This window comes from Orbicella franksi, chromosome 14 (assembly GCF_964199315.1).
Source record: "Orbicella franksi chromosome 14, jaOrbFran1.1, whole genome shotgun sequence".
NCBI classification, from domain to species: domain Eukaryota; kingdom Metazoa; phylum Cnidaria; class Anthozoa; order Scleractinia; family Merulinidae; genus Orbicella; species Orbicella franksi.
In genome coordinates, this window is record NC_138158.1 from 296358 (window position 1) to 321034 (window position 24677).

The 24677-nt window shown below is 37.1% G+C and overlaps 3 protein-coding genes across 3 annotated transcripts; 2 read left to right on the forward strand and 1 right to left on the reverse strand.

Moving 5' to 3' along the window:
* Positions 1-394: 394 nt before the first annotated feature.
* Positions 395-10799, forward strand: LOC145467638 (DEP domain-containing protein 1B-like). The gene is made up of 10 exons (XM_081451217.1): positions 395-485; positions 680-1416; positions 4032-4141; positions 6661-6714; positions 6889-7038; positions 7955-8121; positions 8531-8632; positions 9030-9098; positions 9181-9354; positions 9743-10799. Exons 1-10 carry the CDS (start codon positions 423-425, stop codon positions 9878-9880), a joined length of 1764 nt encoding a protein of 587 aa, XP_081307343.1. The 5' UTR covers positions 395-422; the 3' UTR covers positions 9881-10799.
* Positions 10671-12161, reverse strand: LOC145467640 (uncharacterized). Its single transcript, XM_081451219.1, has one exon. The coding sequence runs from the start codon at positions 12152-12154 to the stop codon at positions 10745-10747; it is 1410 nt and encodes a 469-aa protein (XP_081307345.1). The 5' UTR covers positions 12155-12161; the 3' UTR covers positions 10671-10744.
* Positions 12162-12265: 104 nt separating this feature from the next.
* Positions 12266-24647, forward strand: LOC145468560 (membralin-like). The gene is made up of 13 exons (XM_081452300.1): positions 12266-12596; positions 14168-14546; positions 16491-16601; positions 17329-17451; positions 17943-18043; positions 18737-18794; positions 18961-19044; positions 19627-19759; positions 19868-19967; positions 20235-20427; positions 20944-21009; positions 21352-21605; positions 22685-24647. Exons 1-12 carry the CDS (start codon positions 12456-12458, stop codon positions 21591-21593), a joined length of 1731 nt encoding a protein of 576 aa, XP_081308426.1. The 5' UTR covers positions 12266-12455; the 3' UTR covers positions 21594-21605; positions 22685-24647.
* Positions 24648-24677: the final 30 nt, after the last annotated feature.

Consider the following 24677-nt stretch of genomic DNA (forward strand, 5'->3'; position numbering starts at 1 on the left):
CGCAAAATGGAGGCTATTGTTTATGTGTAGTGCTGTATAGGGGTGTATAGTGCTGTGTACATAGGGGTGTACAGGAATTTATAGTTCTTTATAGGGATTTATAGTACAAAAATACACAGGGATGTACAGGGGTGTTTTGTACTGTATAGAGGCTCTGAAAAGACGTAAATACTATTGTATAGAGGTGTACACTCCGTGCTGTTACATGAAGATTTGTCTTCACCCTCAGCGGTTGTTATGTAGTTATTCCCCTAGTTGGGTCCCAGGCCCTCCTTGATTGTTTACATTGCTTGTCCAATCACTGCACAGATAAGGTTTTGGAGCAGATTTCAAAATGGCTTCTCGCTCTTGTTTACTCTCTGCGCCTCTGAAGGCAAGGAAAGGGTTTCTTTGATGTCAATGTGATTCTAGAGTGGTGAAGAATGAATACCAACACAACAAGTGGCAGTGAATTAAGCAGAGGTCCATTTTCAGCGACGAAACTTGTAAGTATTTCCTACGACGGCGACTTTCCCTTGCCTTGGGTCGATGTCTAACATGTACAAGTTTGAAATATATTAATTAAGCTTAATAATTTCCCCTTACATTGAACTTTGAAATTTGGCACAGACTAGTCCAAGGTAAATGGGAAAAGAAATTCTGGAGGTTTAATTTTTTGATGCCTCTTTTTCTCGAATAGTGGAACGAGGTTGTACAACAGATGAAAAGTAGTGTTCCTGTAAAGAGAAGAAGATGGCGAATGAAAGTCTTCGAAGATGTGTTTGTGGCGTCTGAGGCTTTAGATTGGCTTCATGGATTCCTGAAAGAGAATCCTAACTTTGGAGCTGATGTTACTCGACAACAGGCTGTGCAACTGTGTCAAAAGTTTTTAAAAAATGGTATCATAACGGATGCGCGCGGAAAGCAATATAATGGAATGTTCGAAGACAACAACCATCTATATCGGTTTACAGACAAGGTTCGCAATTTTCCGTTTAAAGCAAGCCGCTCCCCGAGAAATGAAAAGGTTCTAGAACATAAAACTGAGAAGGCCAAGAACGACACAGTACCTAGTGAAAACAAGCATTCGATCACTATTTACAAAGATGAAATGAAAGCTGATTTTAAGGAACTGCAACAAGAAGACAGGCCAACGCGATCCGTAAGAGAAGGACATAAATATAATCTCAGGTCCACTCCATTTACGATGGAACCTTCAAGAACACCCCTCGTCAATAAAATGAATGTTTTGAGTTCTACGAGAACTGATCCGACTCATGGACCACTCAAAAGTGCAGCTAAACGAAGGAGAATTTGTAGAGAAGACAGCGATATTAAAGAAGTGATAATGAATCCAGCAGCATTTATTGCTCACAACCGACGCTCGTTAACTGATAAAGAGATCAGTCAAGTCTGGTGGAATATTGCTACCACTCGGTGAGTACCAGAGTTTACTCTTAATATTTTTAATATCTTTTATCCTGTATTAAAGGATAGAGAGCCACTAGTTCATAAGTATCCACTGTTATATGCCACCCTCTAACAATAAAGTTGTTTATTTACCAAGTGTGGGTGGTAGTGGTATAAATTGATGAATCAATTAAAGCCTGAAAACAGAAACAAAAATTTTGGTCGCCCCAAAACGCAGACCATGTAGACTGCAGACCGCAGACCACACAGACTGTGCAGACTGAGTACTTTTTTTTTTCTTATTCTTGTTTTTGCATTTACTTTGACCCGCATATTTTTTGGTTCTGTTTATCCACAGGCCATGCAAACTCGGTGGTATGTGACTGTTGATGTGTTATAGATTTTGCAAGGGAAACTCCCTTAAGTCCTAAATATGCTTAAGTAAGGTATGGGTCGCACTTGGGAAATCTTTGCCAGAATTTGTTTACTTTGCAGTGGAAATCTGTCATTGGGGGCATTTGCCTAGTGTGACCGCAAGTTTTCCGCTTTGGCAAAAACTTTGCGAATCGGCAAAACATCAAAGGCGCCGTAGTGCTTGGGTGGGGCAGGCAGATTGTCGAAAAGTCAAGCCAAACAATGGGGATCACAGCGGTTACTGTCAATGCTTGTCAGCATAACATGAAAAACAATACACGTGGGAAGTTCAGTTCTAGAAGGTTGCCGTACTTAACGGTGTCCCAGGATGTTTAAAATGCCGTTGAATGAATTTCTTGTAACTTGAAGCTGCTGACAAAAAAAATCTTCTGGTACTGTTACGTCGCAATAGTGAAGATCAAACCACAACTCTACAAGTCGGGGAACTGACCAGGCATATGGTGATCGAGCTATTCTTCGTTGACGTCGATTTCTTCCTTTGATCATGACCGCTTTTGAAACCGTCAAACATTCATCTGCCCATCGTTCGTACATCAAGCGAAAGACAACAAACTACTGTAGATTAAACTGAACAAACAGAAGGAGAATCACCGTAATAACTATGAGAACTCCTTCAACAGGACGCATGCTTGTTTCGGTTTTGATCGCGATCGATATCATGTCTTTCGAAAGCACGTGGGTAAACAACATGGTGTCTAGTACCTGGTTCCTGAAAGTTATCTCCCACTAGTGCGACCCTCCGTTTTCTGTCGAAATGTTTTCCTTTCCGGTTGCGGTTTCTAATTTTTGTGGTTTTTTAGCTGGCAAAGATGAAAACTTTTCCCAAGTTCAACCCATACCTAAAGCTATTTTAAAATGTAGAAATAAACTTCACTTGTAATATAATGTCACACTTAGCATGTGCATTTTCTACTCTTGGTATACAAAATGTAATTCCAAGTGACTGTTGGAGTGTGACTGCGATCACGCCAAAAAAGCCTAGCACATGGAAAGATCACAGAAAACCGAATAGCATTTGAAATTCTCAGCACAGTACGGTTGCTGTGATGAGTTGATGTGATGGTTAATTTATCTGTTCTTATGGCAGTTTTGTTTTTATGGCGATTTAAACTGTGAGTGGTCCCTTTTTCGCTTAGTCCATCGTACGTGATGCATAAGAAAACCTCAAGGAAAAAATTTCATGCAAGTATTTTTCTCGTTGAGGTTTACTTACGGTCATGTTCAACTAAGCGAAAAAGGGAATACTCCTAGTCTAATGGCGATTCTGTACTTTGTGAAGAAAAAGCGATTTGTGGGACAAGGTCGCTTAGAGTCACCTTCCTTTCTTTGTTTTATGAATCAGTCAAGAGGAGAATGAAGACTAAGAAAATTGAAAAAAAAAAAAACACAACAACAACAGATTGGACAAAATAAATGACACCACAAACCTGTCAAAAATTGACGCAATTTGCAGCCAGAATGTGTGGAAGTTTATGTTTGTGCTTGATTTTAGTATATTTAGGACTAGTAAAGGGAAATTCCCATAGAAAGTCTATTAAACGCGTGAATCAACAGTCAGATGTTGAGTTTGTGTCGCCTGTGGATAAATAACAAACATTAGGACATATTGAACACTAATTTGTCATTAGAAACAAAAAAAGTGAGTCAAGTGCTAGAAAAAAAAGTATTCAGTCTGCATGGTCCCCATGGTCTGCATTTTGGGGTGACTGCAAAAATTTGGGCTAGAAGAATTTCATTATCATAATTGATACTGGCTGAGTAATAATTACTTATTATTGCTAGTTAGCATAAGTTGGTATAGGTGAAGAGCCATTTTAAGTCTGGATACGCTGTTAATAAACCATTGTTATGATCATTATTATTGATGATTGCTATTGGGACAGTAGGCAACTGAGCCTGTGGAAAACCCATGGTGGAGCCACGCAACATTATAGCAAAGAACTGATGTATTCATTGCAACTCTGCAAGTAACAACTTTAGGGCATTATCATATTTAAAGAACTAGTCAAGTTCAGTTACTTTCCATTTGATAGGGGGATACCCTTAGCAAATTGTGGCACAGACAAATTACTGCCATATTTATACAACTATGAATGCCTTTGAAAGGAAGAAGTGCTTTGCCCTGGGTGCTTTGCCAGGTGTTAGAGGGTGTGTACATTGTTATTGTTTTCTAGGCAGTAATGTAATTGATTTGTATTTCTTTTTAGTTTAAAGAGGCTAATGGATCTTGATGATTCATTTGTGAACTCCCTCAAAATTGAAGACTATGACATCAGTTGTGTGTGTCTCAATTCACAAGCTCAGAGAATTCCCAGAGGTACTGTAATGGTACACTTGTCATTATTTCCCATGTTTCCTTTGTGGTTCTTGCCTCTACCTGCTTTTGCTATATGATATTATAATGTTATGCCATTATAATTATTATGAACATTTTCTTATTTTGTCTAGATCCTGTCCTCTCCTCTCCTGCCATATGTATGTGAAGACCTCTTGTTCCCTTTATTCCCACCACACCCGAAACCAGGGAATATGACACGTGCCATTTTTAGGTGTACATGTACCTCATAAACATTTTTTGTTCCCTTTCTTCTTCTCGTAATTCTGAGTTTGGAAGAACTTTAAAAAGCTGTGAAAACACTCACATGACGCTCAGTTAATCTGATCAGACAGCATTTCTTGTTCTTGTAAACTTCCTCAACTCCTTTACAACTGTTTAACTGCCTGAAATGTGACTGTTGTATATGGATTGTTCACTCTATATACAGTTGAACCTCCACTAACGGCCACCTATCTACAACAACCACCTCTTTATAATGGCCTCATTTTTTTTGGTCCCAGTCGACAGTCCATACATTCACTTTAATTTTAACCTCTCCACAATGGCAAGGGCCACTAAAACCCATCCCAACTGCAAAAATAACCTCTTGACAACGGCCAGGTAATCAATGACCGACGAACAGTGTCTACAAAACCCCATTTTTGTACCATAAAAGGTCACTAAACTTGATGTGAACTGTGCGTTGTTAGTCTCTGTTTCTGTTTATTGATACCTTTTGTTTTATATATGCTTTAAATAAGCATTTTTGAAAAGAAAAATGTTGCATCCCTGAAGAAACAGGTGTCATATTACACTCTTACCTCCTCATAACAGCCACCTCTCTATAATGACCACTTTCCTCTGTCCCCAAGGTGGCCTTTGTGGAGCCGTTCAACTGTATTATATGGATAAGTAACCAAGTGTGAGGTCAAGATGGCTGGACATTGGCCAAGTTCTTTGCACCTGTTTATTGACTGAGATGCAGTCAAGGTCCACAAACACCCCAAAATTAGAAAGAACTAGGCCAATATCTTGTCATCTTGACTGATCAAACTTTGTCAATAAAAGATATTGAATCATTATTTGTATAAGTAGCCACATGATTTTAAGTGCAATTTGGAATAAACAAGCAGGAATACATTTTTCAGAGGCTTACAAAATTGCATGAATCCATAGAGTGATTGTAATTGAAGGCTTTTGTGCAAAAAGGGCGTATATAGCTTTTCGGGCCGATTTTAATTTTTTCAGGATCAAGCTAATTTTTGGCAGACAAAGAAAAGCTCCAGTCATTCTATAATTGTTTTTGTTGATTTAAGCTTCGTTTGCAAGAAATAACGTAGGCAAAAAAACTCAGTTTTCCTTGGGTATCGTTTGGAGATCTTTTGTTGAACAAAAAGCAAAAGAAACCTTTTGTTTTGCTAACCGATGAAGTCACCAAAGCGTGACATTTGCCGTTAGTTGTTCGAACCGATACAAGTTTTATTATTCATATAATTATGCTATTCTCTTACTGTTGCTTCATTAGTGCAAGCGAATAAGGTACTGAATGGACCAGATGCAAGTTTGTTTTGTCATGACACCAGTTCAATACAAGGTCGGTCGATATTTTTTTCCAGTCTATTTCTCTACTTCTTTCAAAAATAAAAGCATCTATTGAAAAGAAACCGTGCTGTCAAAGCTGCTAAAAGTAACCATCTAAGTTACTAAACTGAGTTTTTTGCGTACGTTATTTCTCGAAAACGAAGTGCAAATCAACAAAAACAATTACACAACGATGCTTTTCATGTCAAAACAAGTCAGTCTGCCAAAAATTGGCTTCATCCAGCAAAAAATAAAAATTGGCCCAAAAAGCCACATATGCCCTTTTTGCACAAAAGCCTTCAATTTGTAGTCTTGGACAATTTATTGCTACTTTCATATTTATCCCAAATTGCCTGCGATTACTTGGACAGGATGCAGTGCTAATCTTCAGAACTTTCTGAAAATATTCACAAAACTCCTCACAATGTTGGAATGCCTTCAACAATCTTCAGAAGACCTTGCAGGAGCACCCCTATACCACCTAGGCTAAAATCAGTACATTTATTGTCCTGACTTGGAGATGTTTTTGGTAATTTGCACATGTGTTCGACAATTCAGTAATCCAGTCACGATTGAGTAATTTTTCAAGTGTATCATTAGCTATAAAGAACCCAACTTTCTTGTAAAAAACAACAAGTAGTCCTGAGCAGGTAAGATAGAACCTGTCTTACCCACTTGGGTAGCCAATCACAGTGCGGAATTTAGTTTGTCTTGTCTGCTCAGGGAGCTAACGTGTAATAATCAAGTAGGACCCCTTTGATAAAAGTGTTAAATACGCTGATGGGTCATTCTGTTAAAACATTTGTTGTTGCTGTTATTATTGTCATTATCATTATCATTATCGTTATCATTATTATTATTATTATTATTATTATTATCATAAACCATGTAAAAAATTGCATGTTTCTGTTGGTGCATAACTTATTTTGTTCTATCAGCCATAGAAGTCTTACCCCAATGGTTGATATCTGCTATGAAGTGCCTTATACACTGTAAGTTTGTCCTTTTGAAATGAACATTGTATTAAAATTTGGAAGTGTAATAGTGTAGATCACATATATAAGCTTTATATCTCTACATGTAGGTATGTATCTCACTGAAGGCAGCTAAAAAGGTTATTTTATCCTAAGTTATTATCTGATTGTAATTACATGTATTACCTTAAGGGCCAAATGGTGATTACTCCAATCGAAGCTTTCCGAAGTATGGAGGTTTTGAGCGAGATGTGTTCAAAGCTATCGTGGAGTTCTTTGATGATGAAGATAAACGTCCACTTGTCCCAAGACATTTGCTAAGAGTCTTCCAGAAGACAGTAGGTAAAGAAACTTTGTTGATATGTAAACTCGCCTACCATTGACACACTAAAAGCAGATGATTTATATCCAGGCATAGTCATTCGATAAACCGATAATCAATATCAATCCATAATAATCAATATCAATCGGAGAATGATATCGATTGCTATCAGCAATGGAAGAAAATCAATGAAAAAAAAAGTTGTGAGTTTGATTGTTATCAATAACTGCTGATAGTAATTGATAATGATTGATTCATCAATTGGTATCGATTGTTATCGGAATTATTTTTGTCCTCTAACAAGTTTCACTGATAAAATGATTGACAAAATTTGTCTGTAATGTATTATTGAGTCATTTTAGGTTTATAGCCTACACATCTTTTACAATCATCAACAAAATAAGAAGAACAGAAAGAACTAACAAATCATTTTGGGCTTTACATCTTTCTTCAAAATAACAACTGCCAAACCAAGTTTGATGCCTTTTGCTTAAAGATGGCAGCGATCTGGAGGGCTGCAGTGTCAGTGTGGTTATGAATTTGAGCTAGACTCTGATTTACGGAAAATTGCCAACAAAGATATTAAGGATGGAGTCAATAGCACGACTATGAACAGATATAAATTGTTAATGGTAATTGTTGATTATTTTTATCACTCAATACCATTGTTATTCCTGAAGACAAGAATTACCGATTGTCAGCGATATTTGTCCATCGATAGCAATCAAAAAAAAAATTTTCTGTGAGTTTAATTGTTAGCTATTGCAGATATCAATTGATAGCAATCGGCATTTGATATTGATTGTCTGAATCAACTGATTTCTTTTAGCGATTTTTATCAACCATGCCTGGTTTATATCTACACAACTAATTTACCACCAAGATGTGTCACTACTCTGTCACAGCAACTGACTTCAAGTTTGATTTGTTTCTCAGATCATTTGTTTAAATGCAAGCTGACAGCCATGCGTTCTCTGCAGTACTGCTGTTTATTGATTCCAGTTAAGAACAGAGAACTGCTGCAAATGCTGTTGAAATTTATGGTTAAGCTGATGGACAATCATGTGATATCCTTAAGTGATGAATTACCCACCAAAGAAATGGTAAGAGAATGGTTTATTAATTTTAAGAGGAGGCCTCCAATCATTTAGAGGAGTCTAAAATATATCTTAAATGTCTAAAATACAAAATCCTTTTTGGCATAAGTCTCTTTAGCTCACTTGGCAGTGACGCTCACTCGGTTATTGCTTTATAATACGTTTTGTTTCTGTCCCATTCCGTTCTTGGCTTGCTAATTTTGGCCATGTAACCGTTTCGGGTATTATAACCGTGTTGTTCGCTCATGGTAGATCTGAACACATCGAAATGTTCAAGGATCTCTCCCTTCATTGCTAGAACTAAAAGCTCCACTATGATATTTTCAAGGTTGAGTTTAAAACTTGTGCTTACTTGTCATTCATATATTGATTGATGTGTTACTGTTTGACATTCTTCTTTCTTCATTGTCTGCAGCTTATCCAGTCCTTTAGTCGTGCAATATTTGGTGTTTCTTCGGACATGGATGCAATTAGGCTTGTTTACTTTATGATGGAAACGTTTCCTGAATTTTTCAAGGTAAGATCCAGACATTTTTTGAACAAATTCAAAGACCTTGGTCTCAAGTTATGGTTGCATTTTGTTTAGAATAATGTTCTGTATACCATAAAGAGGTGAGAATTTAAATTGCGTTGTATTGGATGAATCCATGTTCATTGCGCCTTCGTTTTATAGTTTCGTTTACTTAAAATCTCGACCCCGCCCGTTAGTCTTTTAATAAGTACGTTTTCAATCCATCATGCAGCTGTTTGAGGACAAATGTTGTACAGGTACAAAGGAATAAAGTGTTGTTTATGCTGTTTCGTTAAAACTGAACCTGTCGGATTTGTACAGGTACGACTGTTAAGGGGAACTTACTTGAGCTATTTCCTTCTTGCAAACCGTTTGATTGTTTGTAATGTTATCTATATCGCAGAATCCTGAAGGACTTCAATTTCAAGTTGAACAGCGACTCTTATTCTTGAAGAATTGTCGAGAAAACAAGGTTGGTTATGTTTCTCATTAGAATGTTCATGCTCATCGCTATTATCGTTTTGAATATAATTTTTTGATAATTTTTTTCTTAGTCAGTTATTGTGCCTCCTGAGGGCCCCGTTGTGTCCTTTTGTGAACGGGTCACGCCACAAGAATACAAAGAACAATCTCTAATTACATCACAGCGTTCCTTGAAGGACCTTCTCAACAGAATTGTCGATGATGAGAGTTTAAACGCGAAAGACAAGAAAAAACAACTGAAACAGGTAAGTTTCCATAACATATGCTTTGATGTTTGGTTACAACAACTTGAGCAGAAAATATAGCAACGTGACCTACAAACAGATCTTCATGGTTCTCCGTACTTCATCCTGTACTTCTCCTTTTGGACCCTTTACTTGACTTCTAAGTTGCATTTTATGCGATAGTCGGAAAACACTTCAGTGATATTTTGACTAAACTTTCTCAGCCGCATTTCTAAACAGGCTCGCTAGTGGGGTACAGGGTGGGATGAAAGAAACGGGAAACCCGAAGCGCGGTCTTGCTGATTTTTTTCGTCTAGGCTAAAATGTTGCACCATTCCACTAAACGACTATTCAAAGATTAGAACAAGTCAGAGATGATGTTAGTTTTACTGCTTTTTTACTTTGTTAGTTTGAGAAGTCTTATCCTGATATCTATCAAGCAAAGTTTCCAGGAGACAACTTATCAACCTGTTCACAGAGGTCACAGAGATCAGAGAAACTTAGACAAGTTATGAAGCCGCTGGCTATACTTAAGAACTTGCGATAACAGAACTCTCTTGAAGGACCAAACTTGGTGGTGTCTTATGGCCATTTGCTGGACTTCTCCCTGTTTATTACTTTTAACAAGACCAAGTAATTTGGAGTATCTGTTGTATCCGGTGATCCCTGTGGTACAACCGTTCATTGTTAGTCCCTTCCGAGAAGGGTTTTATTTTTTCCTCGTCGCGCAAAATGAAAAGGCCTAGACTTACATACGAGATTGTTTTATTATATTTTTTATATCATATATAGCATTTTAAAGCTTTCATATTTTAGGAATAATGTTTTAATCAATTGACTGATCGAGATTAACTATTATATATACTATTTCTGAGAGAACTGTCATCAGATCGAAGCCGAGAGATCAATCGTAGCCGGAATGTTTCCTTTTTGTGGGATTTTATACTTTTTTTTTTCAAGTTTTCTTAGCCAAAATTTCAACCTCCCCCTCAGGTCGGGAGTAAGAAAACGGAAAAGAGAGATGAAATCTTGTGTTTATTTGGGTTCTGTAATTAGGACCGTACCTGTAGTACTCATCGTCATAATATATTCATTTATTCGATATCAGTGGAAAACAGAGCTGAAAATGAATCGAGCTACCTGGCGTGTTTTCTCATTAGTTACACTAACGACATTGTTTTTTTCTATTCCAAAACTCATGGGCGGAATGTTTTCTCTATAGCGAGGGAGCACTCTCTTGTCTACAACACATTTTGTTTTTTCTTCAAATTCACCCCTTGCCTAAAAAAGTAACTATGTGTAATTTGTCGTACACTCTAAGAAATTGATAATTCTTCGATCTGCCATATTCAGTAATCTTCTATTTGAATAGGGGATTTTACTGGCTTAGTTTTAAGCGGCCTTTATTGTGTTAATTATCGCAGGATCCAGTTTGTATGCAGTGTGCAATCTTTTCAGCTTGATTCACCCCGGTCAAGTATCCGCCATGAACGTACCCGTTGTACAACTCGTCAGTTGCCTCGCCGGAGAAAAACACGTGTCCGACGGGTTTCTGAAGTTTGACGTAATCATCACTAGATATTCCGATTGGTAGGTTTGCCCATGAGCCGAAGAAAAACTTGTCAAGTCCCCATCTTGGATAGTAAATGTCTATTGGGTCAGGAATGCTTGTACCATACATACTTCTCAGAACTTCCATGATTTCTTGTTTGGTTTGTTCGTTGGTCTGATATTCTAGTCTTATGGACTCTTCTCCCGTGACTGTGATCAAAAGTATATTGGTTCCCTTCGGCAGACGAGAATCTGCTTCTAAATTCTGCATCATAGAATAGTAACCTCTTCTTTTAGAAGCGTAAAGAATATACTCTTCATCATCCCAAAATTTAGAGGGAAACTTTACAAATATCTTGGTATATATAACCATATTTAGCTTGAAAATCGCCTCTAATTTCCAGTTAGGAAGTTCGGGTGTAAACTGGATAAGTCCGCTTTTAAGTACACCGATACTGAAAGTCACAAGAGCGTAATCTGCGGTGTACACGTCACCGTTGTCGGAAGTGACATAAACGCCGTTCGTATTCCACTTGACTTCCTTCACTTTTGTGTTCAACTGTAACCGCGAGTCCCTGGGTTCAAGAAACATGCCCGCCAAACAATTCACAATATGCACGTACCCTCTTGAGTCTGTAACAAAGAGTTGTTCCCCCCCTACTGAGTGAATGGTTCCATTGACGGCTATCTTTGTTCTAAGTGAAACGTATTTAGGTGGGACTGCATATTCAAAGTCGTATTCAAAGTACTCTGTAGCCATTTCTTCCGGATTGGAAGGTAGCCAGTTTGCAATTCGTAGACCTACTCGGGCGGAAATGTCCTCATATTTCAACTTTCTGCGTGTGATTTGCATCTTGTCAATGATGTCTTCATCATGTTTCAGAAGGCTCATCTTTCCTTTTTCAGTTGTTTTAAATCCACTTTCATTTCTAATCACAAATGATCTGTTCTCAAGCTTTCCTTGCAATCCACATTTTAGCGCTAATGTTTCGATGGGATTTCCCTTGACCCCTTGAATCCAGTTTGCTCCAAGTTCAATGGTAGTGTTGTGAAATGTCATTTTTCTCATTCTTCCTCCAATCCTGTCTGTTCCTTCTAAGATAATGAAATCTTTGATTCCCAGGTCACTCAGGGTTTTTGCGGCGGCAATTCCAGATATACCTCCGCCAAGAACCAAAACGGTCGCATTTCTTTGTTTTGCTGTACCATGGTTTAAGATCGTAGCACAGGCCAGGAATGCGAGCAAATTGACTGAGCTAAGGCTTGCCATCTTTACTGACAGACCAAACCAGACTAATGATCCTTACCGAACAATGAAAGTGTCGAAATTTGAAAAGATAACGACACCTCGTGATCTGCACGTGGTACGTCGCGAGCTCCTGGGTTAGCGAGGGTTAGAGCGGCCGTGAGAGACCTGGGTGATAAAACGTCATCAAAACATGAACTTCATTGCGAAGGTACTTCATTGACAAAGATGAAAAGATATTTTAGCAGAGTAGAACTGCTTAGACATTCAAGGCTGCCGATTTTTGGGACCTAAAATACTGGTTGAAGTTATTTTGATCGTCGACATGCCAGTGGAGGGAACAAACCCTCTCATAAACGCCCGAGATAGGTTATTCCGCGCCCTGTTTTTCAAAATGGCGCTCATGTATGCCCGTTCTTTTCCTCCGCCTGTTCGACTGCTTTTGGAGATGGGAGTGCTCATGAAGGTATTTATATCTATTATATCTAACCCATGGTATTTAAGGGTGTTTTTTAGGTCGTTGTTGTTATCGTAAAGTTGGATATGAACAACTCGGTGGTACACTTAGTGGAGCACACTGAGCTTATTTTAGAAGCAAACCGATTGCGTGATTTTGGCAAAGATGTGAATACGTTTTTTTCTTGAATATCCCGTAAGATACCAGTTAAGTTTTTTATGCGGCTGACGGATTGTTTGTGACCCCCTGCTCAATATTGTTTCAGTGAACAGTATGATCATGGAATACGATTTCGTGTTATCGACAAATACGTAAACTTCATGTATTTTATTTTACAGCTGATGTAGAAAAACCTTATTAGACTACTTCATTTAACGAAAGAAGCATGTTTTGTTTATCATTACCAACTAAAATAATTATGTTCTACTTAACATTTCAATTTCCTTCAGATATTAAAAACATGTACTTGTATCTTTGTAACACTTTGTGTTCAAGCTACATTACACTAATCACTAGGCTGGTTTGGCTGCAGTCCAGTGAATTAACTTCCACCCTGTGATTAGTGATGGAAATAATTTATTTGCATGCATGTGAAAATCCTTGTCTCTATTAGGAGCCCATATGGATGTTTACGTTGTACTTTGTCTAGGTGTTTATTTATCCCTAAGCCTTGCTTATGTAGAGCTGCAAGCTTTAAAATAAATGAATTCCCAAAGCTGCAAAGATAAAATTAATGTCCATTTGGAAACACTATTCAGTCGTTAGAGGTTTTATTAAAAATTTTGCCTGTCAAGTCTTGTGGGTAAATTTGGAGTTACTGAATGTAAAACAAGAAAGTCCAGATTGGTTCCAGTTCTTGGAATTTTGTTTCTTCATGAGATTTGCTGCAGATGACAGCAACAAACAATTTCTTTTCTGCCATTGAAGAATGGTTTTGAACTTGCATGAAGATCCAAACTTGAAATGATTATCATTTGTGAAGACAATAATTCATTAGCAGTGAGGAATGTTTGACCATAGATGAAAAGAAAAGAAGTGTCTGTTGGTCATTACATAACAAATCTATTATAATTTTATTACAAATGTAGACTGTCACATTGTAATGATGCAATGGAGCACTCCCCTTCTGATAAGCATCGTCTTTCTAATCAGGGCTCCCCCTTGAGTGCCATTTTTTTTGGAGTAAGCAGCCCTATTCTAATATGCACCTCTTCCAAAGAGTGCCTCCATTCAAATCGTTGACATGAAATAAACTGGCTAGGTGAATGAACTGTGAAGTGTGCTTTTCCATCTAAACCATACATTAAACATTACCTATTGACATAGTCCTTGAGTTAAACTATCTGTTGTGTTCCACTTAACAATAAGAATGGTGTTGTCTTATGTTCTAAAAGAAATAAGTGCCCCGTCCCTAATAATTACTCCCTTTCTGATGAGTACCCTTCCTTGAGCACTCAAAGGTCAGCTAGTTCCTGGCACTAAATCAAGTCCTTGTGGTAATTTTGTCTGAATACAGTAACTGTTACTCTTCATCAGTTCACAAAGAACGTTACTTGACATTTTGTTTGTTCTTTCCTTAGGCAATCACTTGTTTTGTGATCCTTGGTTACATACATAATGCTTTTTCAAGAACTCCTATAAACTGTTTGGACCATGTTAAGGACAAGTGGCCAAGAGATGGAGTACTCAGAGTCGTCATATCAAGAAGTACTGCAGCTGTTAGCAGATTATCTGAAAATGATACAACAAGAACAAACTTTACTAGTTCCAACATTACTGACAGTATCCATGTAAATATTAGTCACTTAGGAGTCAATGTTAAGTCAAATGATAATTCATCTTCTGTGGGGAATGTGTATGGTCATTCATCTGATAGTGCACCACAAAAGAATCATCTTCCTGTAAGAGATACGGTGGTACCAAGTGCTTTTGAACTGTTAGCACCAATCAAAGTTGAAGGTAGGCATCAAGAAATTGCTATTTCATTAAGTGTAAGATAATGTATTGGTTAAAATGGGTTGGTCAGGCATTGTGCTCAGTAATCCAGGAATTTAAAGTGCCTATGAAGTAAAACATAATTGTTGCTGATTTGAAAGGCTTTTGAAAGTAGGGAAGAATGGCGTTTTCCTTTTTGCAATATCTTTTTTCGTTTTTAGAGATATTCACGTTTTTGTATTATAAGTGATGACGTCATAGGTGGTTCCACTAAAACAGTTCAACACTCAATCAAGAATATCTCTAGAAATATTAAAGCAGTGTTCTTTAAACTTGGCACCAGAAATGTACATCACAAAAGAAACAAAGTGACACCCGTCGTGCTGTCGCCATGACAACAATTATGCTGCTGGTCCTGTTTTAATTAAAACTAACATTACCAGATTTTATCTTAAACAAGGATCATCCACTCCCAACAATCTAATGGGGAGAGTTAAGACAATATGAGAATCATTGTGTTCCGAGCAAGACCCTCTGTCCCTTTTCGAAGGGTTGCAAATTGGCACATTTGGTTTTTCACAGAAATAGACAAGAGCCAAAAGTGTTGCCATGGCAACAACACAGAAGGTATCATTCTGTTTCTTTTGTGATGCACATTTGTGGTGCCAAGTTTGAAGAACACTGCTCCAATATTTCTAGAGATATTCTTGATTCAGTGTTTTACTGTTCAAGTGGAACCACCTATGACATCATCACTTTCCTCATTTGCATAACACAAAAAGGTAAACATCTCTAGAACGAAAAAAGATAGTCCAAAAAGGGAAACGCCATTCTTCTTTACTTTGAAAAGCCTTTCAAATAAGCAGCAATTATTTTTTACTTCATAGGCACTTTAAGATATTATTGAAACTGTGATTTAACCATCAGCGATACTTTTGACCCAAAGGAATGTACATGTAACCCCTAATTACAGGGCTTCTGATATTTTGCATGGTTGCGGAGCCGCGAATTTCAAGTAAATCCGCAAAATCCCGCGAAATTCACAAAAACACACGAAATCCCATGAAATTTGCTAGAAATCTTTCTGAATACTTGTTGGCACCACATGTTTGAAAGTTATCTTGGCTGTTGGGGCTGCTTACTTGCTGTAAACTTGCTAAATTACCTTAAAACATCATCACTGCAAGGAGTACACAACATCCCAAAACTACCAGGCGTTCTTAAATTAATGTTGCAAAAAAACTGGGCAGCAGCCATGATGTAAAAACCTTTGTCATTAGTGCATTTCAAGAGCGCATTGTTGTTAAAAGAGGAAATGATGTTTTCTGTAAAAATAACCTCGTGGCCAAACATAGAGCAAACCGCAACCTTCAGTAATCATTTCTTGGCAAGTACCAAAGTCCAAACAAAGAACTAGAATCAAAAAACGAAGACTGACAAGAATCAAACATACTGTATTTCCTTTGTGTAGTAGGTTGATGTTGAAAAAAAATCAGGAATCGATGTAAACAGAACTTTGAAGATGAGGCAAACAACATGCAATTGGATAAAGAAGATATTCAACGAAGCAACTTGAATAGTAAATATCTAAGCATGACTCTTGTGTTTCTGACATCCTGATTCTCTTGTTTGTTTTTATTGTGTTCAATAAGCTTACTTGTAAAGTATGATTTCATATTGCGGTACGAAGCCTGGGTAAATGCTCTAAGAGCATCTAGTTTCATTAAAAACGTTCCTCAAATCAGCACAAAACCAATCACTTTCCAGTGAAATTTGCTTAGAAAACTCCTGTGAAATCGGACATTTTTTACTGATTGTTTTTCAGCAAAATTGGCCTTGAAACTTCCCGTGAAATCGGCCGTTTTATCCGCAGATTTGTCCCTGAAAATCTGGCGAAATTTGACTTTTTTCCGCGACCTACCTGGTAGGAGGAACATGTTGAGACCACACATTTTGAAACTTTTGTAGGTGAGAAGAAAGAAGAATATGCTGTAGAATATGCTTTGGAGTATGGATTTCTAAGGCTGTCTTCAGAATCCAGGAAGAAGCTTGGTATTCCTGTCCTGCTTGTTGAACTTGGTAAGTAACAAGTAGCATAATCTTTTAGAAAGGAAAGATAATAGAAACCCATGAAGGGTTGAAATGAGTAACACATGTTGATGGCTTTTGGCTGTTCAGTTTTTCTAATTACCAAAGAGCTGACGTGTATAAGTGTTCACAATAATTTCAGTTTCAGGACTTTGGCAAATTTCTTGTTGAATTCCAACCTTCACAGGGCAAATTCTTACAGAAATGGACAGAATTATCCAGTGCATCCTTATGGAGTTCTCCTTAGTACTGGGTAAAAATCATGAGCATCAACATACTCTGGAGGAAGTATTGCTAGAAAATAGTGTCAATACTTTGGCCACATGATCTGAAACATGAGATTCTTTTTAATCATTTCACAACCACTGGTAATTAGATAAACTATTTCAAACCACCGTATTGACTTTCAAACTAGGTTCAGTTCTGAAAGCAAAACCCCTTAAGCCTAACTCTTAGGTCTTGGAGTTTGAAGTGACTAAGAGTATTGCTAGTCACCCTGGATGGGATGCTTGTCCATCACAGGTTACTCCACAGCATTCTATCAGGTTGCCCCAACAATGCACGGTTACTCATGTATACTCCTGATTGGAGGAAGGCACTGTGGGAGTAAAGTGTCTTGCCCAGAACATAACTCAATGTCCGTTAGCCAGACCTCTCAAACCATTAGGCCAATGTACTTCTCAGATTCAGTACAGTGATGAATTGTTAATGTGTTCAGACCCAGCTGTGGAAGAATGTTTTGGGGACAGTTTGAGTCGTTTCTTGTTGGATGAATTCCTTGGTTATGATGATGTATTAATGTCAAGTGTCAAGAGACTGGCAGAGTATGAGGACAACAAAGGTAATTAACTTTTGGTGACACTTATTATAGACATGCAGGACTATTACTATTATTTACTATGTGTGCTGTGTGTGATTTACCAATTTACCTATATTAGATTTCTGACTTCTCACTGATTGTTGTATGACTTCTGATAATTTTTCTGACCTCAATACTTAAACAGAGACCTAGTGAATATGTGAGCACAGTGTCAAGTGCAATTCACAAAAGATGTTTCCAAAGTTGGGCTACTCTTGTTACATTTCACTTCGAACTGCAAACCACAGCAATAACAAAAAAGAACTTATGAGTTACCTTTATTAACGTGTCTCCTTGTATGATGAATTAATTTTAACTAATCATTCACTGTTAATATGAGATAAGTATTCTGAAATGTTAGACTTTTGTTGTCAGGGAACAATGCTATTCACAAAGCTAAAACAACCATTACCAGAGTCATGCATGACTCAAACTGGTAGTCATTCATTTTCTTTGCTGTGTTAATTGTGCAGGTTATTTACGTAACGTTGTGACTGGAGACCACTTTCGGTTTGTCAGCATGTGGATGGCACGCACGTCATACTTGGTTGCTCTTGTCCTCATGTTCATATTTGTGAGTAGATTAACTTGTAATTTGGGATCTGTTTGAGTTATTATGACTTCAAGTTTGGGCCTTTAAGAATTCATCTGCCCAGAGTTTAGATAATGTCAACTGCTTGATTTAAATCTCTATAGATATATAAGATAATTTCATATGTGCAACCACAAGCTTTTGCATACATAATTATATGTATATCCACAAGCAAGGTACATGTATTTATTCAACTAGAAAAAAAAATTGTGCTCTTTTCAATAACCAGTGTTTGGTGTTTTTTTCTAAGCAAGTATGATAAACTAATAATTGTAGCTATTGAAATTAATAAAGTTAATTCCAGTTCAGGTGGCAGGGGTTGAGTTGTTGATACGCTTATGCCTACAGGATCTTGAGAATTCATATATTACAATGTATCTTATTTTTCTGATATATTTAGAAGCTTTCTGCTCCTGTATGAGTACTAATTAAAGTGGATTTCTGTTTCCTTGGTCACGGCTTTCAGGATTAGCCTGAGTAATTTGCTCCTCTTTGGTCAATTTGGCAGAAGCCTTGGCTAAGGATGAATTATTTCTAGATCCTATCTACCAATTGACTATTTTACCTAGGTTGCCCTTTTCAGGTATTTTCAGGTTCCTGTTATCATCCTTTAGTAACTAGTAATTTTCTTTTTTTTTCGTGCTGATGAATTGCATCATTTTGCCTTGTTTTCAGACAATTTCTATTTCAATGCTGTTGAGGTATTGTCATCATCAAATCTTTGTCTTCATAGGTAAGTATCAGGTTGTGGTGGGAAATGTGGCCAGTATCCATTTAACAACACTCTTACATGTAAAACATTGCTAATTCATGTCATAGAAACTCTATGAAGTGGTGGCTGTTTGGACAGATAGTGGGACTTCTGGTTTAAATTTCATTCTACATTCTTACATTTTCAGTGAACTTGCTTCAGATGCTGGATCTGAATGTGACAATTGCATTTCCTGCAGCTCCCCTCTTCACAGTTATCCTCTCCCTTGTAGGTAAGCGACGCACCGTACATGTTGTTATTGAAAGAAGTAAATGATACATACATACACTTGCTATAAACATTTTATGATCCCAGTTGGATTTCCCACCTGTATCTGAGAGATGCCATCTTGGCCTTTAAATGTATCACAGGTCAAGTACCAAACTACCTCAGTTCAAATTTTATCCCCAGAGAGAACATTAGCTGTTGGGCGACCAGATCATCTACTCAGCTTAATATACCGCTTTTTAAAACTAAGTTGGGACAGAGATCTTTTTATGACAGAACTGTAACTTAGTGGAATGCCTTAAAACCCCACTTTAAATTAAGTGAATCCTCTTATCATTTTTAAGCGTAAAATGAAAGCCTTCCTCTTAAATCAAATGTTAATGTCGTAAATTTTATATATACATGTATGAGTTTTTCAATAATTGTTTATTGATAATGTTCGAGTATTTTTTTTAAGTTATCTTTTGGATCTTTGCTTAGATTGTTATAACGAAAGTTTTAAGTTTTTTGCTAACACACTGCAATGTGTATGTTCTTGTAATTTTTCTTCTAACTCACAAAATTTAATTTTTGTTACTTCCCACAGGAATGGAAGCTATTATGTCCGAGTTTTTCAATGACACCACAACAAGTTTTTACATTATCCTTATAGTATGGACAGCAGATCAGTATGATGCTATTTGCTGTCATACGCAGCAGAGTAAAAAGTTTTGGCTCAGGTTTGTCACTGTAACTTTTGAAATGTGCACAATTTACCAAGTATCAGAATATAATCAGTAATTGCTATTGATTTCCATGTGAAACTGTTTCAATATGTTTTATTTCAGATTCTTCTACTTATATCACTTTGCATTTTATGCATACCATTACCGTTTCAATGGGCAGTACAGTGGGCTTGCACTTGTTACTTCTTGGCTTTTCATTCAGGTATTTATTTATTTATTTTGTTAATAATTTGGGTGTAGAGAACCTCAGATTGACCCTTTATTTTCTTGTTGGGAGGTGTAGTAGTCAAATGGTCAGTGTGTTGGGCTTCAGTGCTAAAAGTCTTGTTGCCTTGCTAGTGGAGAGAAAGAGAACAAGGTTGAGAAAATAACTATGATGCTGATATAATGTGGCTGTAGTTAGTCCAAATCAGTTTACAGGTTTATTGCTTAATAACAATGTACATGACAGGTGATTGTTTTTCCACAGCATTCCATGTTATTTTTCTTCCATCACTATGAGTTACCGGTGATCCTGAGTCACCAGGCTGATCCTGAAGAAGACCTGCTAGCGGATCCTATTGCTGCACTTACTGATGAAGTTAATGTGCCAGCAGCAGATGAACTTCCCAACCACCCTCCCCCTGGTAACTTGCCACTACCCAATGTTCCATTTAATGATGGTACGTCATCAGTATCTAGATATATTGAGAGTAGTAAACTGTACTTCTATCCATTAAACCATGCATTTATCTTGCTTAGTTTGTAAATTAAGTGCCAGTACAAGGTAAATGCATACACATGAATTACATAAATGAGAGTTACCCTCAGTGGGACATTCTGCAGCATGGCCATTCATCCACTGTTTGCAGATTGGATTGGAACCTCAAAGTGCTGGTTTTTGTGAAGGGAGGGAAATCAAAGAATCCTTCACCTGGGTCAGAGCACATCTTGTATGGTTTATCAGTGTAATAACTGTACAGGTCATTGAAAGAACTCAAGAAGAGTACTGTTGTAGAATTAAACTTTTGAGTGGTGAAATTTTGTTTCAAAGTTGTAAAGAAATATTCTGTGTTGATTTTGACTATTATATTTGCAATTTAAGAATCCCTGAGCTGTGACACTGTAGCTAAAGATGTATGATTGATTATTAAATTATTTTTTGGAAATAATTCATATTCTTGAATGTCACTTAACAGATGACGATGAGCATATAGTTTACAGTAGTAGTACCAGAGAAACAGTACACTTACCAACTGAAGAAGGTTAGCTGCCTGGTGATACTTTCAAATCCTTAATCAGCACATTTCTGAGGAGTTATTGTTTAAAGTTTGAGTGTGTTTGGTAACAGGCCTTACAAATTCAAAGTTTCAAAAACCAAGATAATCGCACTGTCCCACTTCCTGCCGACAGATGTATGTTATATCTTAATAATGATGTACATGCACTATGTTAAAGGGTAGGTAACCACTTTCAGATCATGGTAGTCTCATTGGTGGTTTTATGAAACAAAAGCGCTTCTTTCCTTGATTATAAGTGTCTTTTAATCAGTCAAGCAGCATTCTTTCTAAGTTGTTTACCATAAACTTTAATTTTAATAAATGCAGATGGAAGAGGTCAAGTTGATTCTTCCTTAACAAGAAGACGGTGGACACGATCTAGTGATGCTGCAACTGATGATTTAACAGAAGGACACAGTTTTCATCTTCCTGGTGACATTAACACAGCAGATGAATTTGAGGGTTTTTCTAGCTACCATACATGGCCACAGCAACACCAAGCCCAAGACCTGGCCCCAGCACAGAGTAGAGAAGCTGGTGCCAGGCCAGCAACTAGTGACTCATCATAAAGATCTAAACAGGTGAAGTGTAAACAATGGTTCACAAATTTCCCTTGCTGAAACATACCTATGATGATTTTCATTGATATTAATACTGCATATTGTTCCTAAGTGACATCTCTATTCAATTAATACTCTTTCATGAAGCACGTGATTCTTAAGATATCATCTTTGAATTTAGCCAAACAGTCCTTTAAGGAAGGGAAAAAATATTTTTCATTTCACTCATCCATCGAACAAATACTATCTAGATTTTGGTCATCCAAGCTTAAAATCCACTAGTCCAAAACAGATGACAAACAATATGTTGCCTGCTGCTTAAACGACAGGCTAGTAAAACAAACTTCTTTATTCACGTATCACTTCATCTACAAGTTCAATAAAAGTGAACTTTAATACTTACTTCTTACCAAGGGAGCATGAGTGCCTTACTTGGAAATGTTGGTCTGAGGTCATGGCAGTATGGATCCCGTTATGCTCAGTCTGTACAAAATGTCTGATGGCCAATGTTTCCTAGTATGGCTTGAGCAAGCTAGGTTACCAGTAGTAATTATTTATTATATGGCACTAAATTTTGAATTTGCCACTGTTTGAACAAAAAAATACACGGCTCCTGTGGCAAAATCCTGACCAAGAAAGAACTAATCAGACTGAATGGATTTACCTCAAGACTTCCTTGCCATATAACAATAAACAATTTTGTTGGTCTGTTAGTGTAAAATGAATGTTTTCCTAAACTTACATAGAGAACTATTAAAACAAGAAATGCTGTACTGCGTAACGCTAATTCGTTGTTTGGGTTTGATCAAAAGTGTACCAAGAACCCCTGATTTACAGTAGGCAGCAAAAAAAACTTGTCTCAGCCGTGCAAGGGGATAAAAGTTTTTTGCCCTTTCTTTGTGTAGTCTACATATGCAGCTAGTTTATGTTTCTTTAGATCAAAACTAACTTTTTCTCTTTTTTTTTTTTCTTCTTTTTTCTTGTCTCAGCCGTGCAAGGGGATAAAAGTTTTTTGCCCTTTCTTTGTGTAGTCTACATATGCAGCTAGTTTATGTTTCTTTAGATCAAAACTAACTTTTTCTCTTTTTTTTTTTCTTAAGGTGATACAGTCCTGCTGAGGATATGCAGAGGGAGCAGGCAATGCAAGTTCAGTTGTAAAGATTAATGACAACCCTAATTCTGTGGAATCTGGGATCAGACCTGAAAGATTTTGCAATGTAATAGGGCCATAATATCCTCTTATCTAATTCCTAGATCTGTTTACATTTTGGGATAACTTCTGATCAGCTTATATTATGGCTCCCCTTACAATTATGAATAGTGGTGTCTCATGGATTAGAAAATTATTTCATTTCCCTAAAGTGGCATTGAGTGAACTAACCAACACAGCTACAATGCAGAAGCACATTTTTCCACTGATGTCTGGCATGTTGCAGTTACATCAGGGCTACACTGTTTAGTAGTCTGGATGAGGTTATCACTAACAGAATGTAGGATTGTAGCCCTGCTGTAACAGGTTTTCAGCAACCTCTTAAAATTGTCAGAAACGCTGTCTTGCAATTGAGGATTGATGTTTTACCTAGGGAAAGGAAGAAACTGCATTTCTTGTGTAAAGAAATATTAATAGCCATTGAAATACTAGTGATATTTTAGAAGGTATCCCAATGGAAGCCACTTTTGGGAGAAAATTGCCATATTATGGGTGTTTGGTTGTTTACCGTAAGCCATAGTCTCTAGAAAATTTACCAAAGATGCTGCAGAAATCTGACAGCATTGCATCTTGGCTAAGGCATGCTTCTTACACTGGTTAATACTCAGCTCATGTCTGGCAATGCTTTACTTGCGTGTTAGTGATTCACATTCTGTGTATGCTGCTAGCATCAGTCGTGTGTGTGTGTTATAGAAGAGATTTTATGTTCGGTTTGGAAATTGGATTAGACATTCACTGTAAAGACAATCATTTCAACTAACGACACACTCTTATGGTAAAACATTGTCCGTTCCATCATACATCAACTGGATTTTATTCTATAAAGAACAGTGAAGAACATACATGTAAAAAGGCATTACTTGGTTTGCAGTTGATAACAACGTTATGTTTGTAATTAACAGTACAACACTGGTTATGAGAACAAAAGTATGCTTTTTGTGTAAGATACTAGGTGCTGCTAGTCAAAGCTAAATTGTACAGGAAAAGGTTGATTAGCAGTAACTACATTATGAAAAGTAGGGCTTGACATTTGAAGACAGACAAAGATAAGCAATACATAAGCAATACCTAAGCAATACCTATAAATATCCAATAGATTTGTCACATTTGTATAATTCTTTATGAAGAGAGTGTCTTTTGAGTACAACGACAAGGAACTAAATGACTAAGGTCCTAAAACTAGTGTTCTTTACAAGAACAGGATTTTGAAAGAAAAACTGAATGACAATGAACATAAAATTACCCTGTTATCCAGACAATTAATCCTTTCAGTTCAAAAGGTATTTGTTTGCTGTAAATAGTTTTATGCTAGTACATACTGGTAAATTATATTTCATTTTGTTTCAGTACCAAAAGACTTTTAGCTTTCTTTGTCTCTCTACCTTCCAAACATTTGGCATCTGAGGTTTAGACAGTTGATTAGCTTCTTTACTCTAGTTAGCCTCCAGTTAAGGTAACGGTTGGTTTTCATTCATAGGTAAGGTAACACTATTTTAATTTACTGTCGTAAGACTTGAACAGAACAGGGTGCTTTCCTTTGATCCAAGATCCCTCTCCTTTTCCAGAGTGGATTCATTGGTTTCTCTGATGTACTATGATCCAAGCGTCTTTTATTATTTGACCTGGATCATCGCAGCATAATTGTTTTTACTTGTTATTTACTAACGACTCTAAAGCTACTTGCATAACATTACCAGTATGTAACAAAGGAAATGCACCCTTAATAACTTCCAAATCTTCTGGGGTATTTTTTGGGAGGAAAAAGGTTGCTAACTACGTTGTTTTATCAAGCACTCTTCCCTGAAGAGAGTCTGTAGGATGGTTTTGTGGTAATAAATTATTTAATTATTCTGGTTTGGAACAATGTGTTCAATGTATGCTTT